Source organism: Drosophila obscura, unplaced genomic scaffold (genome assembly GCF_018151105.1).
Source record: "Drosophila obscura isolate BZ-5 IFL unplaced genomic scaffold, ASM1815110v1 contig_36, whole genome shotgun sequence".
NCBI lineage: Eukaryota > Metazoa > Arthropoda > Insecta > Diptera > Drosophilidae > Drosophila > Drosophila obscura.
This window is the reverse complement of record NW_024542824.1, coordinates 1,319,049-1,336,308: the sequence shown is the minus strand read 5'-3', so window position 1 is coordinate 1,336,308 and position 17,260 is coordinate 1,319,049. Positions and strand designations below refer to the sequence as shown.

The window sequence follows — 17,260 nt, the reverse complement described above, 5'->3', positions numbered from 1 at the left end:
TAAACAAAATTCATTGAGGAGTTGGATAAAATTATTTGTTTAGGGCTGAGAGTCCCAGCTAGCTGGTAATATTAAACGGAATATAAAAATCGAGGAATATCAACGTCGAATGTATTGAAAAAACAATCAATACTATCGTGATAGTATCGGGCTGAAATAATTATTAAACAACCATTGAAACCTTTTAGGAACTTGTCCATTGTAAAAATTAGATGTCACCAGTCAGTTTGTTTACAAATTTTTCTTCGTATTTTAGAGCAGCCAATCCAAACATATCAAAAGCGCAACAACTGTAGCTCGATACTATCATGATAGTCGCAAAACCATCGATAGTAGCGGCTAGCAGAAAAACATCGATACTATCGATAGTGCCTTCGATGGTTTGACACCTCTACCGCATATCCTCTAGAGCTGGAAAAACATCGATGTTTGCCACCATCGATGTTTTCGATGTTTTAGGACGAAGACATCGATTATAATCGATTATCGACATAAAAAATACAAAAATTTGTTTGCGGCTTAAATTTTTAATTGAGATCTGATAGGAAGCTGTTTTTGTTGATTTTAGGTTTTAGCGAGGTCCTTTTTGGGTCGCTTGGGACTAGATATGATGTCTTCTTCGTTATTTCCAACGTCGTCCAATTGAGTTGCCGTTACTGTTTTAAAGAAATTAGTTTAAAATAGTTAATTTGATAATTTTTTACACATTTAAATACATACATATTTATGTATGTAAAAAAGTATGCGAAAAAGTGAGAATACATATATGTATATGCATGTATACAAATTTATTCGCATACATATTACATATGTGTGCACATTGTACAAAACTAACTGTATTTCATTATACTTACTTTTTACAAACTTGTCCATGGCGCTACTACGATCCACGCCAACACCACAAAAATGTTATCTATTAAAGTAAGTAGAATAGATTAATTTTTGTAAGCAAATTCGCATAAAATATTCCCTTACCTTATAACGAGTTCTGTCTTTCGGTTGTAAGTGACGATAATCGATGTTTGCAGAAAAAACATCGATGCTGAACATTTTTGAGTAACATCGATACTATCGATGTTACATCGATGTTTTTTCCAGCTCTAATATCCTCGGATACACGCTGGGCCGCAACGAATGGAGCGTCATCTTGTTATCGTCCTCGTCCAGGCCGTACTTGGAGAAGTGCTTCACACAAAACACCCAACTGCCGGTCTCTGGGCGATACTCGACGATACTCGACTCGCCCGTATCGTTTGCATAGCAGGCGCAACGCAGATGTCCCTCCCAATTCATTTCGATCAGACGCTGCGCTTCCTTCACAACAGGCACAGGCTGGGTCTTGTCCACGGGCCATACCTGCTCGAGGGTGACTTGTGCCTCACGATTCAGGCCTTGGTTGATAGGCGGCCTCTTCTCATCGTCAGTTAACGTTACGTAGTTACTGCACGGTGCCTAGTTAGTTTATGCGTTTAAGCGAGTTTAAGTAAAAGAGTTTAAGCCGATTTTGCGGGCGTCCGCAGACGCACACACACACGTAACTATGCTCATATGTCGGGCTGTTGCTCCACTTAACTACAGGTTAGGTTACTACTGTTACTAGATAGTTACTAAGTTAACGTTACTTTACGTAGTTGCTGTACGTAGTTAGTTTCAGCATTTAAGCTAGCTTAAGCGCTTTGGCGCGCCGCGTCCACACACACACTCACAACACACATATCATAACGGATCTTTCACTAGGGCTGGATCGTTGCCGAAACGATAGTATCGATATAAATTTATAAATTATATTTATATAAATTGGAATTGAGATGTATCTCATGAGATCTGAAAAACACGATGGCTATAACTATAGAAGTCTTTCTATAACTATAGCTCCTGCTAAGGATTGGTAAGGACATAAACTGGACCTAGACGTACAACAATCGATAGTATTGTGTTCGCATCGATAGCATAGCTAGGGCTGCAAAAACTGCAAAACCGACGCTACGCGACGCTACGAGACCCCGCTACACGGCTACCTGCTACTAGGACTAGCCACTGACAGGACTTTCCAGGACTTCCAGGACTACGCACTACACTGCACAGGACAAGATATACTAACCACCCCAAAATTAACAATTGTTGCTTGTTTAAGCAATAAATCAAAATGGACAAAGCACCCGAGCAATGGGTGGAGCTATATGCAGCCAACGAAGCAATTTGGCAGGCAGAGCAAACCACTGCAAGCAGTAAACAAAATGCCTGGCGTACGCAAAGGATATTGCTGGGCCAAGCAACGCGGTAAATTCATGTCAATTGACGCACACAAGCGGCACGGCAGTGAATTAACCTTTTACCTTTACCGCGAATTGCAGGCACATTAATGATGCAACGCATAATGCTGTAATCAAAGAGCACATGGATAAGCTGGAAAGCGACCGGAGCTCGGAGGCAATCATTAAGCAGCGCATGGAGCGATGTCAACAGATTATAAAGGGCAGTCGTCGTCGCGTCGGCTCCTGCAAAACCATGGAGCTTAGCACGCCACCGACCAGCGTATTTACGCCTGATTGCCGTGGCGCCTACGAGAGTTGCCAGTACAACGAATTGGCTTTAAGCGATTTGCTGAAATTACGGGCTCCCGGTGCAGCGCACAATGAGAGTTGGTTGGGCTTTCGCACTGCACGCGAACAGCAGGAGTTGAACGATTTAAAGGTATGTTGCGTGCATCGACCAACTAGCAAATGCTTAAAGCTTATTTTTTGTTGCAGAAAAAAAGGGGACCAAATGAAAATGACGCACCAAATTCAAATTCACGTTGAGATCCTTTCCAAATAAAGTTACATTTTTTTTCCGGTCGTCTTAAAAGTTTTTGCCACTTTATTAAGCATTTTAATCGGAATTTAAATGCTAGGTAATAATTATTTATATTTGTTTGATTTAATCAAAATGTAATCACAATATATAAATTTAGACTAAATAACAGTTTATTTTTGCATTTTGAGTATTAATGGAAATTCGTAGGCAAATACCAATTAAAAAAGCGCGAAATTAATTTTCAAACATTATAAATTAAAATTTCCATAATTTAATTTATCATTTAATTTAGTATATCGCCTTTCTCACCGACTAGAGGAGTCTTAAAGTTAGTGGAATATGGGGAGCGTTCAATTATGTTATTTCAAAAGATTTGCATTTGTTTGCTAAATTTAAAAATCAAACAATTTTTGTTGTTGTGTCCATAATTATTCATGCGCAATTTTATAATGCGATTGGAACGTGCCGGCTAGTTTGGGGAGCTTAGCGAGATCTCCGGATCGGGTTCTGTATGTGGTGTGGGGGGGGGGCGAAACATGTGCGACCGGCCAGGCAGGGCTCCAACGTGTGTCTGCTAAATGCGCAGTTCTACAAGATCTATTTTTTGTGCGACTGTTTGCCGGTTTTCTTTGCCTTTGCCCCACCTACACATGCACATATACATACGAGTATGGACATATTCGTATATATTATATTCACATTCAAGTTGATCTCTGTTGTTTGAATAGTCTAGAAATGGGCCACGCGTTGCCCAGTTGGAGGCCAAAATGCCGGCCGGTTTTTCCGTGCGAGTGTTTTTCTCTCTAGCCTGTTGCTCTATCTTTCACTCTTTCTCTAAAATTCAGTTCAATAAACTGCCAAAATTTGAACGCAGACTCAAGGTGAATCAATCGACAAGTACATATGTATGTACATATCTGGAATAGCCCTCCAAGGTGAAGTGGAAAGTGGCAAACACACACACGCGTAACCCCTCTCAAGGTTCATTCGCTGATAATGAAAGTAATTATTTGGCTTATATGATTTTCAATTTAATTTTAAAACACATTTTTTTATTGCATTGCATTTCACTTATGAGCTAGAGATTTACAAGATGAAAAGTCAATATGACTGAATGAACAAAACGAAACTGAATTGAACTGAACAATCGCAAAGTGCTGCTAGCTTAAGGACTAAGAATGGATATTGGATGGATATTGAATTCTGGTTCAATTATTGTTAACAAATGAGGCTCTCTAAGATTATAAGATCAGTGTCTGGGCAAACATAAAAACTAGATGATTTTGGCAGTTGCTGCTTGGTTGGCTAGAGGCTAGGGACCGATCATCGGTTACAGCTCGAGCTGGAACTGCTCCTGATCCTCTATCTTCAGTGATTGGGTCTTCTTCACAAGCTCCGTTGGCACTGGCACACACTTTCTAAAGGGAGTCCGCGGTGTTCCACGCATAAGGCAGCTAGGTATATTGCTGGGAGGTGTCTGGCTCAGAGGGGAGGCTCGCAGATTCTTCATGAAAGCCCTCTCATAGATCAGTTTAGTGCCTGGAAATAGATAGATGGTGGAAATCCATTGATTAATCAAGGTGTCATTGCATCAGCATACTTGTCGTATAGTATGCATGTGGGTTTCAAAGTTCCGGACGATAACAACGGCTACGGCTGAGCAAACATTTCTGGCGGGCAATGATAGTGAGTCAGTCACAATTCCCGCAGCACATGTGCGCGACGACTCTTTTGCGTCTTATCTGCCTGACTGATTCACTTCAACCCAAAGTTTCATCAGCCGAATCACCGAAATAACTAAAGATGAGACTCACCTCCAGGCGTGGTGGAGTACAGGGTACCGCCGGGCGTCGAGGAGTAACACTCCGGCATCTCGATGGGATCCGTTATGACGATCTTCTTGGTCTTAATAGCCATCATGGGCAGGGCGTGGGAAACGGCTTGACGGGCGGTGGGCGATGCAGACATCTTTGATTGATTTTTAAATATTGTGTTGTTTTTTGGTATTTGAAAAACTTTCCGCTTGGCTTGTAACCACTTTTAATTATTGCTTTTATCGTCGTCTCTTCTACGACTTTTGATTATTGTTTACACAAATTGCGTTCTATGGCGCTTTTGTTTTGTTTGAGGGGCGCTTATCAGATGTTTCTCCCGCTCTGCTGCTGCTACTCGTCCGTTTGCTTGGTTGGTTGGAGCCGACTGATAGTCCCACCGCTGGTATCCGCTGCTATATATACCACGGCTCTCTTCTACCAACCCTGCTAGCTCTCTCCTCTCTCACTCGCGTGATGTTTTTGCTGTTTTGTTTTTGTCTGCCGCCGCATTGCTGCGTATTATGACAATATGTATTTCGAGTTGGTTCTGTATATTGGTTCTTGTTGCTGTTATTGCTGCTTATCCTAATGAACGGTTTCGATACCCTGGGCATACAGGGGTGCTACGATTTTGAGTAGATATTCGCCATCCAGATGAGCAAGCATTTCCAGATATGTACCTAAAGTAGGAATAGCCAAAAAATTGTATAGAGTCATCTTTTTCTGCCTAGCTGTATATAAGTGGGATTCGCTAGGGATCACTCTATAACTAAAACATTTATAGGAACCATATGCCGGAAAACAAGTAGGAACAACCCTTTTTCAATAAGCAATTCTTTGTTGTAAAAATCTTATTGTTTATTTATTTATGATTATGATTATAATCCAAACAAATCACCTGCACTTTGATTAAAGGTGAACGACTGTGGCAAACAGAGAATTGAAAATGTAGCATAGCGAAAAAGATCTTGAGGTACATTTATATTATCCCTAAAATGGATGCAATAGTTATCCGATTCAGATGATTTTTGATACATGTGAAGATAAATTATAGATTTTATAGCATAGAAAAGTGCGATCTGCAAGGGTATCTAAGCCTTCGGATCCGCAAAATATTTGTATTCCGTTCTTGGTGTTGTTTTTGCTATTGTCTGCTGCACACCTCAGACGGTACTGGCAAAAGAAAGAGAAATGGTGCTATAAAGACCCGATAGAGAGAGAGAGAGGGAGCAATATATACAGACCGATAAAGAGGTGGGCCTGCTGCGGGGTTTCCTCCTCTCTGCCTTTTGCCTTGGGCTTTTGTTTATCTATAGCCATTTGTTATTGTTTAATGCACGGCAATATTACTGGTAAACAAGTTAGTAAGAAATGCTTAAATGAACAAACAGCAGATTCGAATCGAATCGATTCGATTCAACATCTCATGCATATGGGTTCCCAAAAACTCTATTATCTATAAGCAGAACTGTTGCATGGACAGACTATGACTCAGATTTCATCATCCAAACGACTAGGTGATGCACGCCCCACAAAGATGGTTTGTTGATAGGTGAGTAATTCCTCAGAATTTCAGGAAGTAATATTCTATTTCGTCTTTTTTTGCAGTCGCACTGACAATCTATAACTAATTACCATAATGACACGTTGCCGGCGGTTGCTGACGTTTAGAGCATATCAATAAACTTAATTACTTAGAGGCACGAGCAGCATTCGACCCATATGCGCGGGGGCGTGGGGGATATTGACAAATTCGAAATGTTGGACGCATGTAAAATAGTGTCAAAGCAGTGAGTTCTGCTTACGTAGGCGCCATGCTTCGACGTAATTCGAATTTTTGGCTAACGTCCATGGCAGGGGCAATGTAAAGGTTGCCACGTGTATTAGATCTGCCCCACGATGTGGGACAATGGTTGGCGCCCACACAGGATTCAACGTCAGCACTGAAGCGTGCGGAAATTTATGATCTCCCAAAGAAATCTGCTTAAATTGGAGAAAGACCTTGAAATGGAAAAACACTAGGAGAACTGTGATCATTATCAAGGTTGTGTTTTCTGCCATCATGCGATCAAGTGGTGGCTTTTTAGTTTTTGTAATTATATCTTGCACTAATGAAAGTTGAGGCAGGTGTTGATGGAGATGAACTGGGAGAATGAAATCATAAGGATTGAAGGAGAGAGTTAGTATGGAAGCCTCTTTAGAGGCTCTTTATTAATGAAAAAGCCAAGAGTTATGTTTCATGAGAGCCACTTTCAATGGCGCGAAAAAGGAGTAATATTTCTGGAAGAATCCTAGAAAAACCTTTGATGGCAAGTATATGGGATAATTCATTGGGGGTTTCTCGGTAAGTAGTTCACAAGCAAGTGCCAAGTGCAGTCCACTTTTTGTGGGATTGTATCATGACCCACATTCATTAATTTCTGGCAATAGAGCCTAGGTAGTGGGCGGCAATGAGGGAGGCCCCCATATATACATACATATGTATGTACATATTACATATCTACATATGTAAGCTAAGTGCTGACTGACCCCCAAAGAACCTAACCGTAAACAACATTACGCACATGGAACCAGAACTCAGGGGAGTCTGATGGAATTATGATGTGTCATCCCGCACGTAGTCCACAGCATAAGACCTGCCCTACGTGCGGGTACCAGTCTAAATATTTTTCCAAAGAGCAAAAAAAAAACCAGAGAGGAAGGCACTCCACTCTCCTCTCCCATTAAGGTCTCTTATCAACCACCCTAATGGACTGATGACAACCGGTTCTTGGATTTGATTTCGCTTTCGGTTTCAGAAAGTACCTGTGCATCCAAAAGAGAGAGAGAGGGATTCCTAGAACACCCACATATAGAGAGAGAGACACATAAGATGATAGGAAGTTTTTCTTATTGCGTTGCAGCCAAGTGAAAATGCGTCTTTGAGAAATTTTCTATTGGGTTGGTCGGAACTTGCGAGAGGTGCGGACCGGTATACCGGCCAACATCGAAATTTTGTATTGTTGTTAACGGCTATGGGGATTGTTCTCGGGGTGGAAATTGCTGATGAAATTGCACCATGCGGTTACGTGGGCTCTCGGATCTATTTCTAAACGAGTCGAAGATATTTGTGAATGAGAGACGAGACCCAAAATTAATTCAATCCGAATACCAAGAATAACGAAACCGAATGAAAATATCATCAGCCTCCGAAAGTGTCACTCACCTTAAGGCGAATTGTGGTTACTCTGCGAAAGTATTTGAAGGCAAATAAAGGTATTAGATGATTTGCTTAGGCCAGAGAATGAAGTCGAATGGCTAAAGGCTATATTTGTGTTCTTGGAATGTCTATAGAATTTCAGATTAGCTCCGGAAGATATTCATAATTTATTCTATACATATGTATGTATATGCTACCGTATTCGGTATAACATCTATCAAATTATCTAAATTATTCCCATTAGATGCCCCTCCATCAAATACTTTATTGAGCCCATAAGCTTCGATAAGAAAGAGTATATAGTATTAATACAAACAACAACAAGCATCACATCCCCAATTTTGTTGACGTCGATGACCCACATTCTGTGAAATACACATTAAGGCGCCGTGGCCGGGCCAAAAAAATACAAATCATTCATTTGACTTTGTTTATGCAAAATATGAAAAATACACACAGGACAGTAGGAGGGAATTGTACACCGAAACAGAAAAATAATCGCCCATTAAGTCTGTAAATTAGCATGTGCCCCGAGCACATGGTCTGCCTTCGAGATAAGGGCACAAATCCGCAGACTGCAGCGATAAGGATAAATCCACAGAAGATCGAATCGAGACTGCTTGACGCTAAGTCATTGTCAGATGGCATTAAGGGAGGTGGTTCATCCTTGTAGTACTCTCGGAATCGAAACGGATCGCATCGAATCGCGTAATTTGCGTCTTACATTACATCAGCTAAACAACACCCGCTTACTGCTGGGATCTTCCATTGCGTTGGGGGGTGTCCTCCAGCCCCCCCCCCCCCACCATACATCTACGATCTTTCATTAGTGTCAAAAAATAAGAAGGTCAATAGCCTGTGATAAGGTTTCGGACAGAGACACGGACAGAGAAATGTGCGATAGAAGAGAAAGTCTCACATATATGATACCCTTGCGGAAGGACAAGTACTTGAACAAACATGCTAAGCCAATCTGGGGAATAGAGAGAGAGATAGAGGCATATAGACAGAGAAACAATAATGATCCGAACAAATACTGTATATTTGATTTGGAAATCAGTGCAACTAAAATTAACCACATACATACATACATACATAGATACATACATATGTACATACATACATACATACATACATACAATACATACATACATACATACATACAATACATACATACATACATAAATACATACAATACATACGAGTACATACATTTTCTGCTTGAAAATCTTGCATTTTCGCAAGGGTATCCAACAAAACGTATAAAGCTCATAAAATGACAGAATTTTGTGTGTATTGCCGATCATTTCCGATGCGATTGGGAGATCTCAGATCTCTCCATTCAGATTTTTCAAAGTTCCGCCGCCTATATATCAATAATGCATGGGGTAAAGAGTTGGCAACAGAATAAAATAATGTAAAAATGGAATTTATTTAACAGACTGGAGGAGGAAACCTTCGCAACGATCAATGAACTAGGCTAGGCTCCTCATGCACGAGTTCCACGAACTTGTAAGCGATCGTTGCATATAAATACGTATGCGTAGGACACATCTGTATGTGGCTCTGCCAATGGCTGAAAGTCTTGGGGGATGGGTCTGGTATGGGCCTTATACTCCCTCAAAGAACTTGTCCAGCAGTTCGCTGTTGACATAGCCGATCTCCCATTTCTGACGATCGTTCTCGGGATCGCACTCGTTGGTGTACACCGCAGCCTTGCCCTCCTCCAGAATACCCTCCATGCAGCGGCGTCCATTTGGGGCATGCACCAGCCATTTGTGCGTGCGATCATAGTACCAGAACTGATTTCCTCCCTGGTTGTGGCAGCTCCACATCCAGACAGTGGCATTCGCATGCTGGTCCTGCACATCCAGACAGTTGGAAGCCCCATTGTGGCGCAGCTCGCGATCGGGTGTGAGCACCCAAAACTGATTGAACTGGGGATGGGTGCGATTCTCCGCACAGCTGTACAGCCCCACGGCATTGTGGGCGCCCATGTTCATGGTGTCGATGCAGTGCGAAGAAAAGGCCACGTTTTGAATGGCCCCCGAGGCGTAGTTGGGCGGCTCCACGGGCGGGAACTTCTTGAGGAAGTCCGGAGCCACCTCCTTCATGTACCAGTCAAAGGATTTACACTGAAGTCTCTCGCGTATGGCCCGCTGACGAGTGAGATCGCCAGCATCGATGTTGTCATAGGTCTGTGGATCGCGGGTGTAGACATATTCCTTGTACTCATCCATCCAGACCTCTGCCACTCGTTTGTGGTTCTAAAGATAAGAAGGAGATACATTTTACAAGATTCAGATCAAAGCATGAAAGACTCACCCTCCCCACAAAATTGTAGTCCCTTGGATTTGGTCTTGGGTCCATGGGACCACGGAATATGTGCGCCACTCGGGAGCAGGGCACATCCAGCAACATGCCACCGCACATCCAGATCTTGAAGCTCAGCTCGTACTGCTCCCCGCCCCAGATATCCAGCTCATCATCGTAGCCACCCAGATCCCAGAAGAAATCGGTTCTAATGGCAAACAGGCCACCCATCATTACGGGATCGCGATATGGCTGTGACTTGTCTACACTGTCCTCGGGCAGCACGGGCAGCTGCTTGTAAAAGAAACGCCAATCGAAGCCACCGCGGGATCCCTCCTGATAGCCACCATTATATGCAAAGTTGCTGTGATCGATAATGTCCACAATGGGACATGTAGAGATCTTGGGATTAATGGCTATTGGTTCGATCAATGGAGGAAGCTGCAGACCAAGTGGATATTATAGAAATTATAATTGGAGTCACTATCCAGATCCAGTCGCAAAACATACCCAGTTGTAATTCACCTCAATGTGGGAGTCGAAGAAAACCATCACCTCTCCAGTGGCCACTTTGGCACCTTCGATGCGTGCTCCAATCAGACCCTTTCGCTCCACATTCCTTACTATCGTAACCAGATGGGGAAAGTGCAGGGAGACATAGTCATCCAGCTGCTGCTTCAGCGTGTCCCAGTCACTGCCATCATCCACAAGGATAATTTGCTTCAGTAGCTCCGCTGGAGTACGATTTATGACGCTATAGATGGATCGCAACAGGGCACTGAAGTGCTCGTTGTAAAAGATAAACACCACACTGATATTCGGGAGCTTCGACAGGTATTTGCGGGTCTTGCATCTGTAAAGATAAAAGTGATCATATAATACGATCATCTAGTTGGATGTCAACCCATATATCTACTTACTGCTCCAATCGCACATCCGGCACGGATCGATTGACGGAAATCCTATCAGAGAGCAGGCCATTGAACCCATTCTTCCTGTACATCTCCTGTTCCATCTCTTTTTCATCGGGATTCTCGATCTCCGCGGGCAGACCATGCTCCCCGAGACCCGATCTCAACTTGTCCGCTTCCATAGCGGCATATTCGTGCCAGTCCCTTCGCTCTCCCTCCACATAGGGCAGGCGGAAGCCTGTGGGCTGTGGTTTCTTATCTCGTGGTTGTTCTCTGGCCAGGCTACGATCCTGGAAGGGTGGACGAGCTGCCCGACGCGAGGGTTGAAGGTCGGCTGCACGGAAGACGGGTGTGATTGGATCCCCATTGGGATCTAGATTCTCCTCCGAGTCCCTGCCAGTGCCGGGACCCATACGCTTCTCCACAATCAGCGTCGTGACCAGCGAGATGGCGGCGATCGACAGCAGCCAGAATATCACTTTGCGCACTAGGCGCTTCATGTAGCGCTTCTTCATAGCCATCGATGCAACGACGTCGTGCAGGTGGAAGTCTTTTTTTGAGACTGCTGTCATGATCGTTGCAGATGGCACGTCGTGTGGAGCGGCAACCTGGTAGTGCGTGGCAAAGCGGGCCCATTAGTGTAATTGTGACAGGGCGACATGGGAAGTGCAGATATCGTGTGATAAGACGAGAGGCAAATTCGATTTTAGTCAACATTTAAGGCAACATGCATCTTCACTATCAATCAACATTAATTGCAAACGGCCTGTCGTCGGACTGCGGACGCTGGCTGGTGGGTGACGTGTAAGACGTTTTCACTCACCTGATGTCGAGATAAAAACAAAAACATAAAAATCGCGCGTCATGCTGCCGCCATCTGCTGGCGATAAGTAAGAGCAAAACTGTAATTACAGTTGATATTCTTTCCATCGATAGGAATTTTATTTGCAATCATTTTTAAATTTCAAATTAGAAAATTGACAACATTCGCTTTTTCATTGTACTGTTGGTACGAAACATTGTATCCATATACCGATTAGTCCAACCGATCTGCCAACGCTGGCTCTTGCTCTCGGGAAAGCAGTGATTGACGCGAACGAACGCCTTGCTTCCATCTATAAAGGCCTCCAAGCAGCGATTCATCTTGCTGCTCTGCTGAAGCCACTTGCTGTGACTGCTGTAATACCAGACCTGGTTGTCCCCCTTGTGGCAGTGTTGCAGCCACACTGTGGCGTTTGGCGCCACGCCACGCACCTGCAGGCAGTTCAAATTATCCACGCAAACAATCTCCAGTTCACGTGTAAGCCTCCAGAACTGGGTGGGCTGTGGATGGGTAAGATTTGCGCTACACTGCCGCATGCCCACCGGCTTTCGGAATCCCTCGGCCAAGGCGTCGACGCAGAAGCCGGGATAGGCCACACTCTGTATTGCTCCTGACCCATAGCCACGTGGCTCCACCAGCGGGAACCGCTCCAGAAAGTCCGGGGCCACTTCGTGCATGTACCAGTCGAAACTCTTGCACCCGAGCTTCTGGCGAATTTCCTTCTGATGCGTCACATTGCCGGCACTGATGTGGTACCTGTTGGGATCATGCGAATACAAGTAGTGTCTGTACCCATCCATCCAGACCTCAGCCACTCGCTTGTAGTTCTAAAAACATTTACAGATCATCTATATAAAGTGGAGTTCACAGAAAGATGCGGGATCTTACCCGCGCCAAATTATCGAGTTCTTGTTGTATGGATTTTACGGGTTGACGTTGTAGAGTATCTGTTGGCCCTTTGTGCGCCATGACTATGTGTGCCACTCGGGAACAGGGAACTTGCAGCAACATGCCACCGCACATCCAGATCTTGAAGCTCATCTCGTACTGCTCCCCGCCACCTGCGTCCAGCCCTTCATCGTAGCCGCCCAGCTCCCAGAAGTACTTCCTGGAGATGGCAAAGACCGTGCCTTCCATCACAGGATTGCGATAGGGCTGTGACTCGCCCTTGTTGTCCTCGGGGAGCACAGGCAGCTGATTGAAGGCCAAGTGCCAATTGAAGCCACCACGCCATAGCATTGGATCGCTCCTTTTGAAGGAAAAGTTCATGTTATCGATTTTATCCAGAATGGGACTGGTGACGATCTTGTAATGGATGACAATGGGTTCAATCAAGGGAGGAAGCTAAAGGTGAAAATGATGTAGAGCCTGCCTGGAGTAGCCGCATTAGCACATACCCAATTGTAGATGACCTCAATGAGAGCGTCACAGAAGACGACGACGCTGCCAGTGGCTGAGGTGACTCCCGCCACGCGTGCGGCAGCCACGCCAGTCCGCACTGGTTGTCTTTTAACGGAGACTTTATTTGACATGTGCTGGTGTACGTACTCGTCCAGCTTTTGTTTTAATTCGTGATCGGTACTCCCATCATCTACGAGAATAATCTCATGTAGCAGTTCGTGTGGAGTGCGATTAATAATGCTGTGGATGGACCGCAGCAGGACACTCAAGTGCGTATTGTGAAACACCATGATGACGGATACATTGGGCAAGTTTGCCAAATACTTGCGGGAATAGCACCTGTCGGGGGTTGGGTTGTTAGTATAGATCTTCGAATGGCCCCACTGATTGTTTACTACTTACTGAAACGGTCGTGTGTCCGAGATTGAGCGATTCACTGATATCTTATCGGAGAGCAGCACGTTGAAGCCATACTTAATGCTCTCCGTATCCACCGCTTCGTTCTCTTTGATGTCTTCGTTGGAGGCGGATAATCCTTGCTCGCCCAGCCCATTTTTTGCATTATCTGCCTCCATGGCCACCCGATCGTGCCAGTCCCTGCGCGGACCGCCCTGCAGGGGTAAACCGAAATCATATCTTCGTTCCACCTTGAGCACATCCAGATCCGTTTGGCCCATCACAAATGTTTCGGTGTCCTCGTCGGCGACGGTTGTGTCAAAGTTTTGTGTGTGTATACTCTTGCCCAATAGTATTGTGGATATCAGCGAGACCGTAATGATGGCCAGAAGCATGGCCACCAACTTCTTCAAATCCAAATTGATCTTCATTGCTAACGCTCTCTTTTGTGTGTTTGTGTTACTAAGCAAGAACAACCGCGAATTTCGAATGGTCGAATATCGATATACATATAGTATGTATGTACGAATATCGTGGGAAAATTATTATTTTCTTTGGCAGTTGAAGCTCAAACGTTTTTTGATTACACAAACTTTGAATTCTGTGTGTCCCGTAAAATTGTTTTTTCTCGGCCTACTTAAGTGTAAAAAATTAAAGTAAATTAAACAGTATATAGATCCCTCTTTATACAAGCGAAACGTCATAACAGAATTTTACAGTTCCCAGAGATCTTCGGCCTTGGGAGCTGTCAGTTTGGATCATTAAGACAGCCACTGGTGGGATTATCAGGTTCCGCTGAAGCTCGCCTGGGCCTTCTCCATCCACAAGAGCCACTGCCTGCAGCGGGAGCCGTGAGGCCATGTAAGGTCAGGCCTATGTGGCCCTGTCCCGAGCAAAGTTCCTGTAATCCGTCCGCATTCTAGATATGTGTGAGCCAATCCTCAGGTGCTGACGTTCTACAAGCGCTTCCGGTCACGCGTCATGGACACTACAATGATTTCTCTGGGACCCACGGACAAGGTCAAGCGGACAGACGATGCCAACAGTGCCTTGGCCAAGATCGCAAAGAGAAAAAGATTTTGATTTGCTGTGTGGCATGCACTACGGTACAGGACAAAGATGTTCAAATAAGAACTAAACTAAATACCAATTATTCAAATTTACGAATCCTCGAATCCAGACAATCGGAAAGCTTTAGTGTAGAATTGTACGATGAGTGGATTTTGAAGTTTGAACAATGAACACAGAAACCTTGCGTCTAATATGCGTATGTATAGGATATTATTATGATACATGGTACCTTATATGAGGATATCTTAAAGGGCAGTAGTGTTCTCGGACTGGACTTGGAATATTTTTAGTTTTGCTAATTAAACTAAAGGAACCTTTAAGTCTGTTTGCTTCTTTAAACATCTACAGATATCTCAGAAAACTGTTTGCTTTGCTTGAAGTTAAAGCAATTATGGAACCTGGAATCAAGTTGGGCAAACACTCACTACTGGCTTCTCTTTGTGTGGAATTTACGTAGGGAAATAAAATAGTAACTATTCCATTATTTATGCAATTTTAACAAATTTGAAAATTAAACTCCAGACTGAATAAAGGTCAATGATTATCTTTTATGGATCTACAGAATCATAGTATAATACCATTGAATATCTAAAAAAAATTAACTATCTTTAATACTTTTTAGCCTAATCCATAGATACGCCAAGAGTTGGCCAGCTTTTGAGCTTGAATAAAGGGCAGATAAACCTTCAAACTGGTCTTCTTTGAGTCACAATTGCAGGATGAGCCTAATGAACCTAATGAGCGTCATAAAATTATTTGAATTAATATATTTCCACAATTAATAGACTCCACCACAGACAGACTCTTTTGGTTTACCATTTCAGGGTGTGTATATTTTGTAATCACGGAAAATTGAACTTAAAAACCTCAGTTCCGTCTCGGCACGGTCTGAACATGCAGAAGGAGGAGGCTGATAATAAAAGAAAACTCAATGAGCGGCCTGCTCTTCGCCCTTCATGCCGCTGCCCACTGGGCCGTGGCGGCGCTCCCAGATCAAACGATGCTTTTGCTTCATGTAGGCCGTCTTGGCATTGGCATAGCCACCCAAGTCGCCATCTAAAGGAAAGCGGGGATTTTTTATATATTTGTACATACAGAGTGCCAATAATTTCACTCACATTTGATGAACCAATTCTCGGTTGCCTTCTCGTACTGCTCGAGAATGGGCTTGCACTTGATCATGTGATCGGGCGCCTCGTACAGCGTGCAATCCTCGAATCGCTGGCGCAATATATTCACAATCTCGTTGTCCACCATGCGATCCCGGCGGAACTGCTGGTCAGCCTCGAAGCGGCAGACGGCATCGTCCGTGTAGCACTGATCGATGGTCGGCACACGTTGGAAGCGCTGGTGGTACCAGTTGTACTTCTCCTGGTTTGGTTCCACGATGGTTTCTGCAACAATTCCGACAGTTTAAAGCCGTGTAAACAAAAACATTGGCCTTCCGCCTTTGAGGTTATGTCATTATGTAATGGGAAGTGTTTTTCCAAGTTCTTTCATTTGGGACACTATCTGTCGTGCAGTAGCTCCATTTGCGTTTGCAACGAAGTGTCTTCCGAGTCCTGGACTTACCACGGAACCACGTAATTGGTCCATCGATGATATTCTGCACCGATTGGGCGAAGCTGGCCATGGGGCTGCGCGGCTCCGGCATTTTCTAGCTTCTGGTAATTCTGCAAGGGCATGAAAAGCTTATTAGATTGTCGATTATCCTTCAATGATGTTTTGTTTTATTAAATTTGCTTCAAAAACCTTATTTTCCTAAAAATATTCAAAATTTCGCTTCAAGTATGACAGCAGGTGAGCAAAACGAAAAATACCAAAGCAGCTGGCCCACATCGTAAGTTGCCCACTATCGATATAAATGATAATTTCATTTAATCAGTTTTTACACAATGTAGATGAAATGTAGCATATGTGTAGCTACCATAACGGTACATGCCCCGGTTTTTACTTACTTTTGCGTTTTTTTAAGCCAAAAGTTATCGTTATACAGGCGTGCTCCTGTTTTCATTTTCGCAAAATATGTCCGAGCTATATTTTTCCTTTTGCAATTAAGTTTCGCTTTTTTGTTTCAAATCAGTTTTCCGTTTTCCGAATGCGGGAGCACCCAACATTCCGATATAAATCTGTGGATTCCGCACGTGTTGCTGGATACACACTCCAGGAAAACGTAAACGAAAAATTCCTTCCACGGTTTTTTTATATGGAGTTTGACAGGAATTTTTCGATTTCGCGGTGCTGGATACTATGCTGAAAGTGAAAACCGAAGCCCGCCTGATTATATACATTTCGGGATATTTTGACGTTGAAATTGATTTCACGGTATAGTAACGGTATATCGGCCTATAACAGAATATTTAATCTATTTCATCAATTGAATATAGCATTTTTAAAGGTATAGTAACGAACAGAGCATATTTATAAAATAACAGTATGTTACCGCCAAATCGTTTCAACTATCGATATTGGAGCTCGTACATGACATGCAAAAATGAGTCGAAACAAAAATCACCTTAGGTCCCTCAATTTCATT

The 17,260-nt window shown here is 43.5% G+C and overlaps 4 protein-coding genes and 3 long non-coding RNA genes across 9 annotated transcripts; 2 read left to right on the top strand and 5 right to left on the bottom strand.

Moving 5' to 3' along the window:
• Positions 1 to 421: 421 nt before the first annotated feature.
• On the bottom strand, positions 422 to 1,241 carry LOC111074110. Its single transcript, XR_002607779.2, has 3 exons — positions 976 to 1,241; positions 855 to 913; positions 422 to 656 (listed from the first exon to the last, which is right to left on the bottom strand). It is a non-coding gene; the product is annotated as an uncharacterized LOC111074110 (long non-coding RNA).
• A 2,585-nt stretch (positions 1,242 to 3,826) lies between these two features.
• Positions 3,827 to 5,005, bottom strand: LOC111074091 (eukaryotic translation initiation factor 4E-binding protein). The gene is made up of 2 exons (XM_022366733.2): positions 4,611 to 5,005; positions 3,827 to 4,335 (listed from the first exon to the last, which is right to left on the bottom strand). Exons 1-2 carry the CDS (start codon positions 4,762 to 4,764, stop codon positions 4,127 to 4,129), a joined length of 363 nt encoding a protein of 120 aa, XP_022222425.2. The 5' UTR covers positions 4,765 to 5,005; the 3' UTR covers positions 3,827 to 4,126.
• A 915-nt stretch (positions 5,006 to 5,920) lies between these two features.
• On the top strand, positions 5,921 to 6,313 carry LOC111074120. Its single transcript, XR_002607780.2, has 2 exons — positions 5,921 to 6,162; positions 6,219 to 6,313. It is a non-coding gene; the product is annotated as an uncharacterized LOC111074120 (long non-coding RNA).
• Positions 6,314 to 9,222: 2,909 nt separating this feature from the next.
• Positions 9,223 to 11,797, bottom strand: LOC111074097 (N-acetylgalactosaminyltransferase 4-like). The gene is made up of 4 exons (XM_022366740.2): positions 11,043 to 11,797; positions 10,633 to 10,975; positions 10,135 to 10,563; positions 9,223 to 10,076 (listed from the first exon to the last, which is right to left on the bottom strand). The coding sequence occupies exons 1-4, from the start codon at positions 11,603 to 11,605 to the stop codon at positions 9,420 to 9,422; spliced, it is 1,992 nt and encodes a 663-aa protein (XP_022222432.1). The 5' UTR covers positions 11,606 to 11,797; the 3' UTR covers positions 9,223 to 9,419.
• Positions 11,798 to 11,941: 144 nt separating this feature from the next.
• LOC111074098 (N-acetylgalactosaminyltransferase 4-like) lies at positions 11,942 to 14,286 on the bottom strand. Its single transcript, XM_022366741.2, has 4 exons — positions 13,660 to 14,286; positions 13,254 to 13,596; positions 12,745 to 13,200; positions 11,942 to 12,683 (listed from the first exon to the last, which is right to left on the bottom strand). The coding sequence occupies exons 1-4, from the start codon at positions 14,082 to 14,084 to the stop codon at positions 12,003 to 12,005; spliced, it is 1,905 nt and encodes a 634-aa protein (XP_022222433.2). The 5' UTR covers positions 14,085 to 14,286; the 3' UTR covers positions 11,942 to 12,002.
• LOC121404699 lies at positions 14,281 to 15,280 on the top strand. 3 transcript variants are annotated; one of them, XR_005968147.1, is made up of 3 exons: positions 14,281 to 14,759; positions 14,834 to 14,920; positions 14,981 to 15,280. It is a non-coding gene; the product is annotated as an uncharacterized LOC121404699 (long non-coding RNA). The 3 variants fall into 3 exon arrangements; XR_005968148.1 differs by having other exon boundaries at positions 14,286 to 14,519; positions 14,577 to 14,920; XR_005968149.1 differs by having other exon boundaries at positions 14,287 to 14,514; positions 14,577 to 14,920.
• A 255-nt stretch (positions 15,281 to 15,535) lies between these two features.
• On the bottom strand, positions 15,536 to 16,568 carry LOC111074099 (NADH dehydrogenase [ubiquinone] 1 beta subcomplex subunit 10). The gene is made up of 4 exons (XM_022366742.2): positions 16,477 to 16,568; positions 16,297 to 16,397; positions 15,843 to 16,118; positions 15,536 to 15,780 (listed from the first exon to the last, which is right to left on the bottom strand). Exons 2-4 carry the CDS (start codon positions 16,376 to 16,378, stop codon positions 15,653 to 15,655), a joined length of 486 nt encoding a protein of 161 aa, XP_022222434.1. The 5' UTR covers positions 16,379 to 16,397; positions 16,477 to 16,568; the 3' UTR covers positions 15,536 to 15,652.
• Between the last annotated feature and the right edge of the window lie 692 nt (positions 16,569 to 17,260).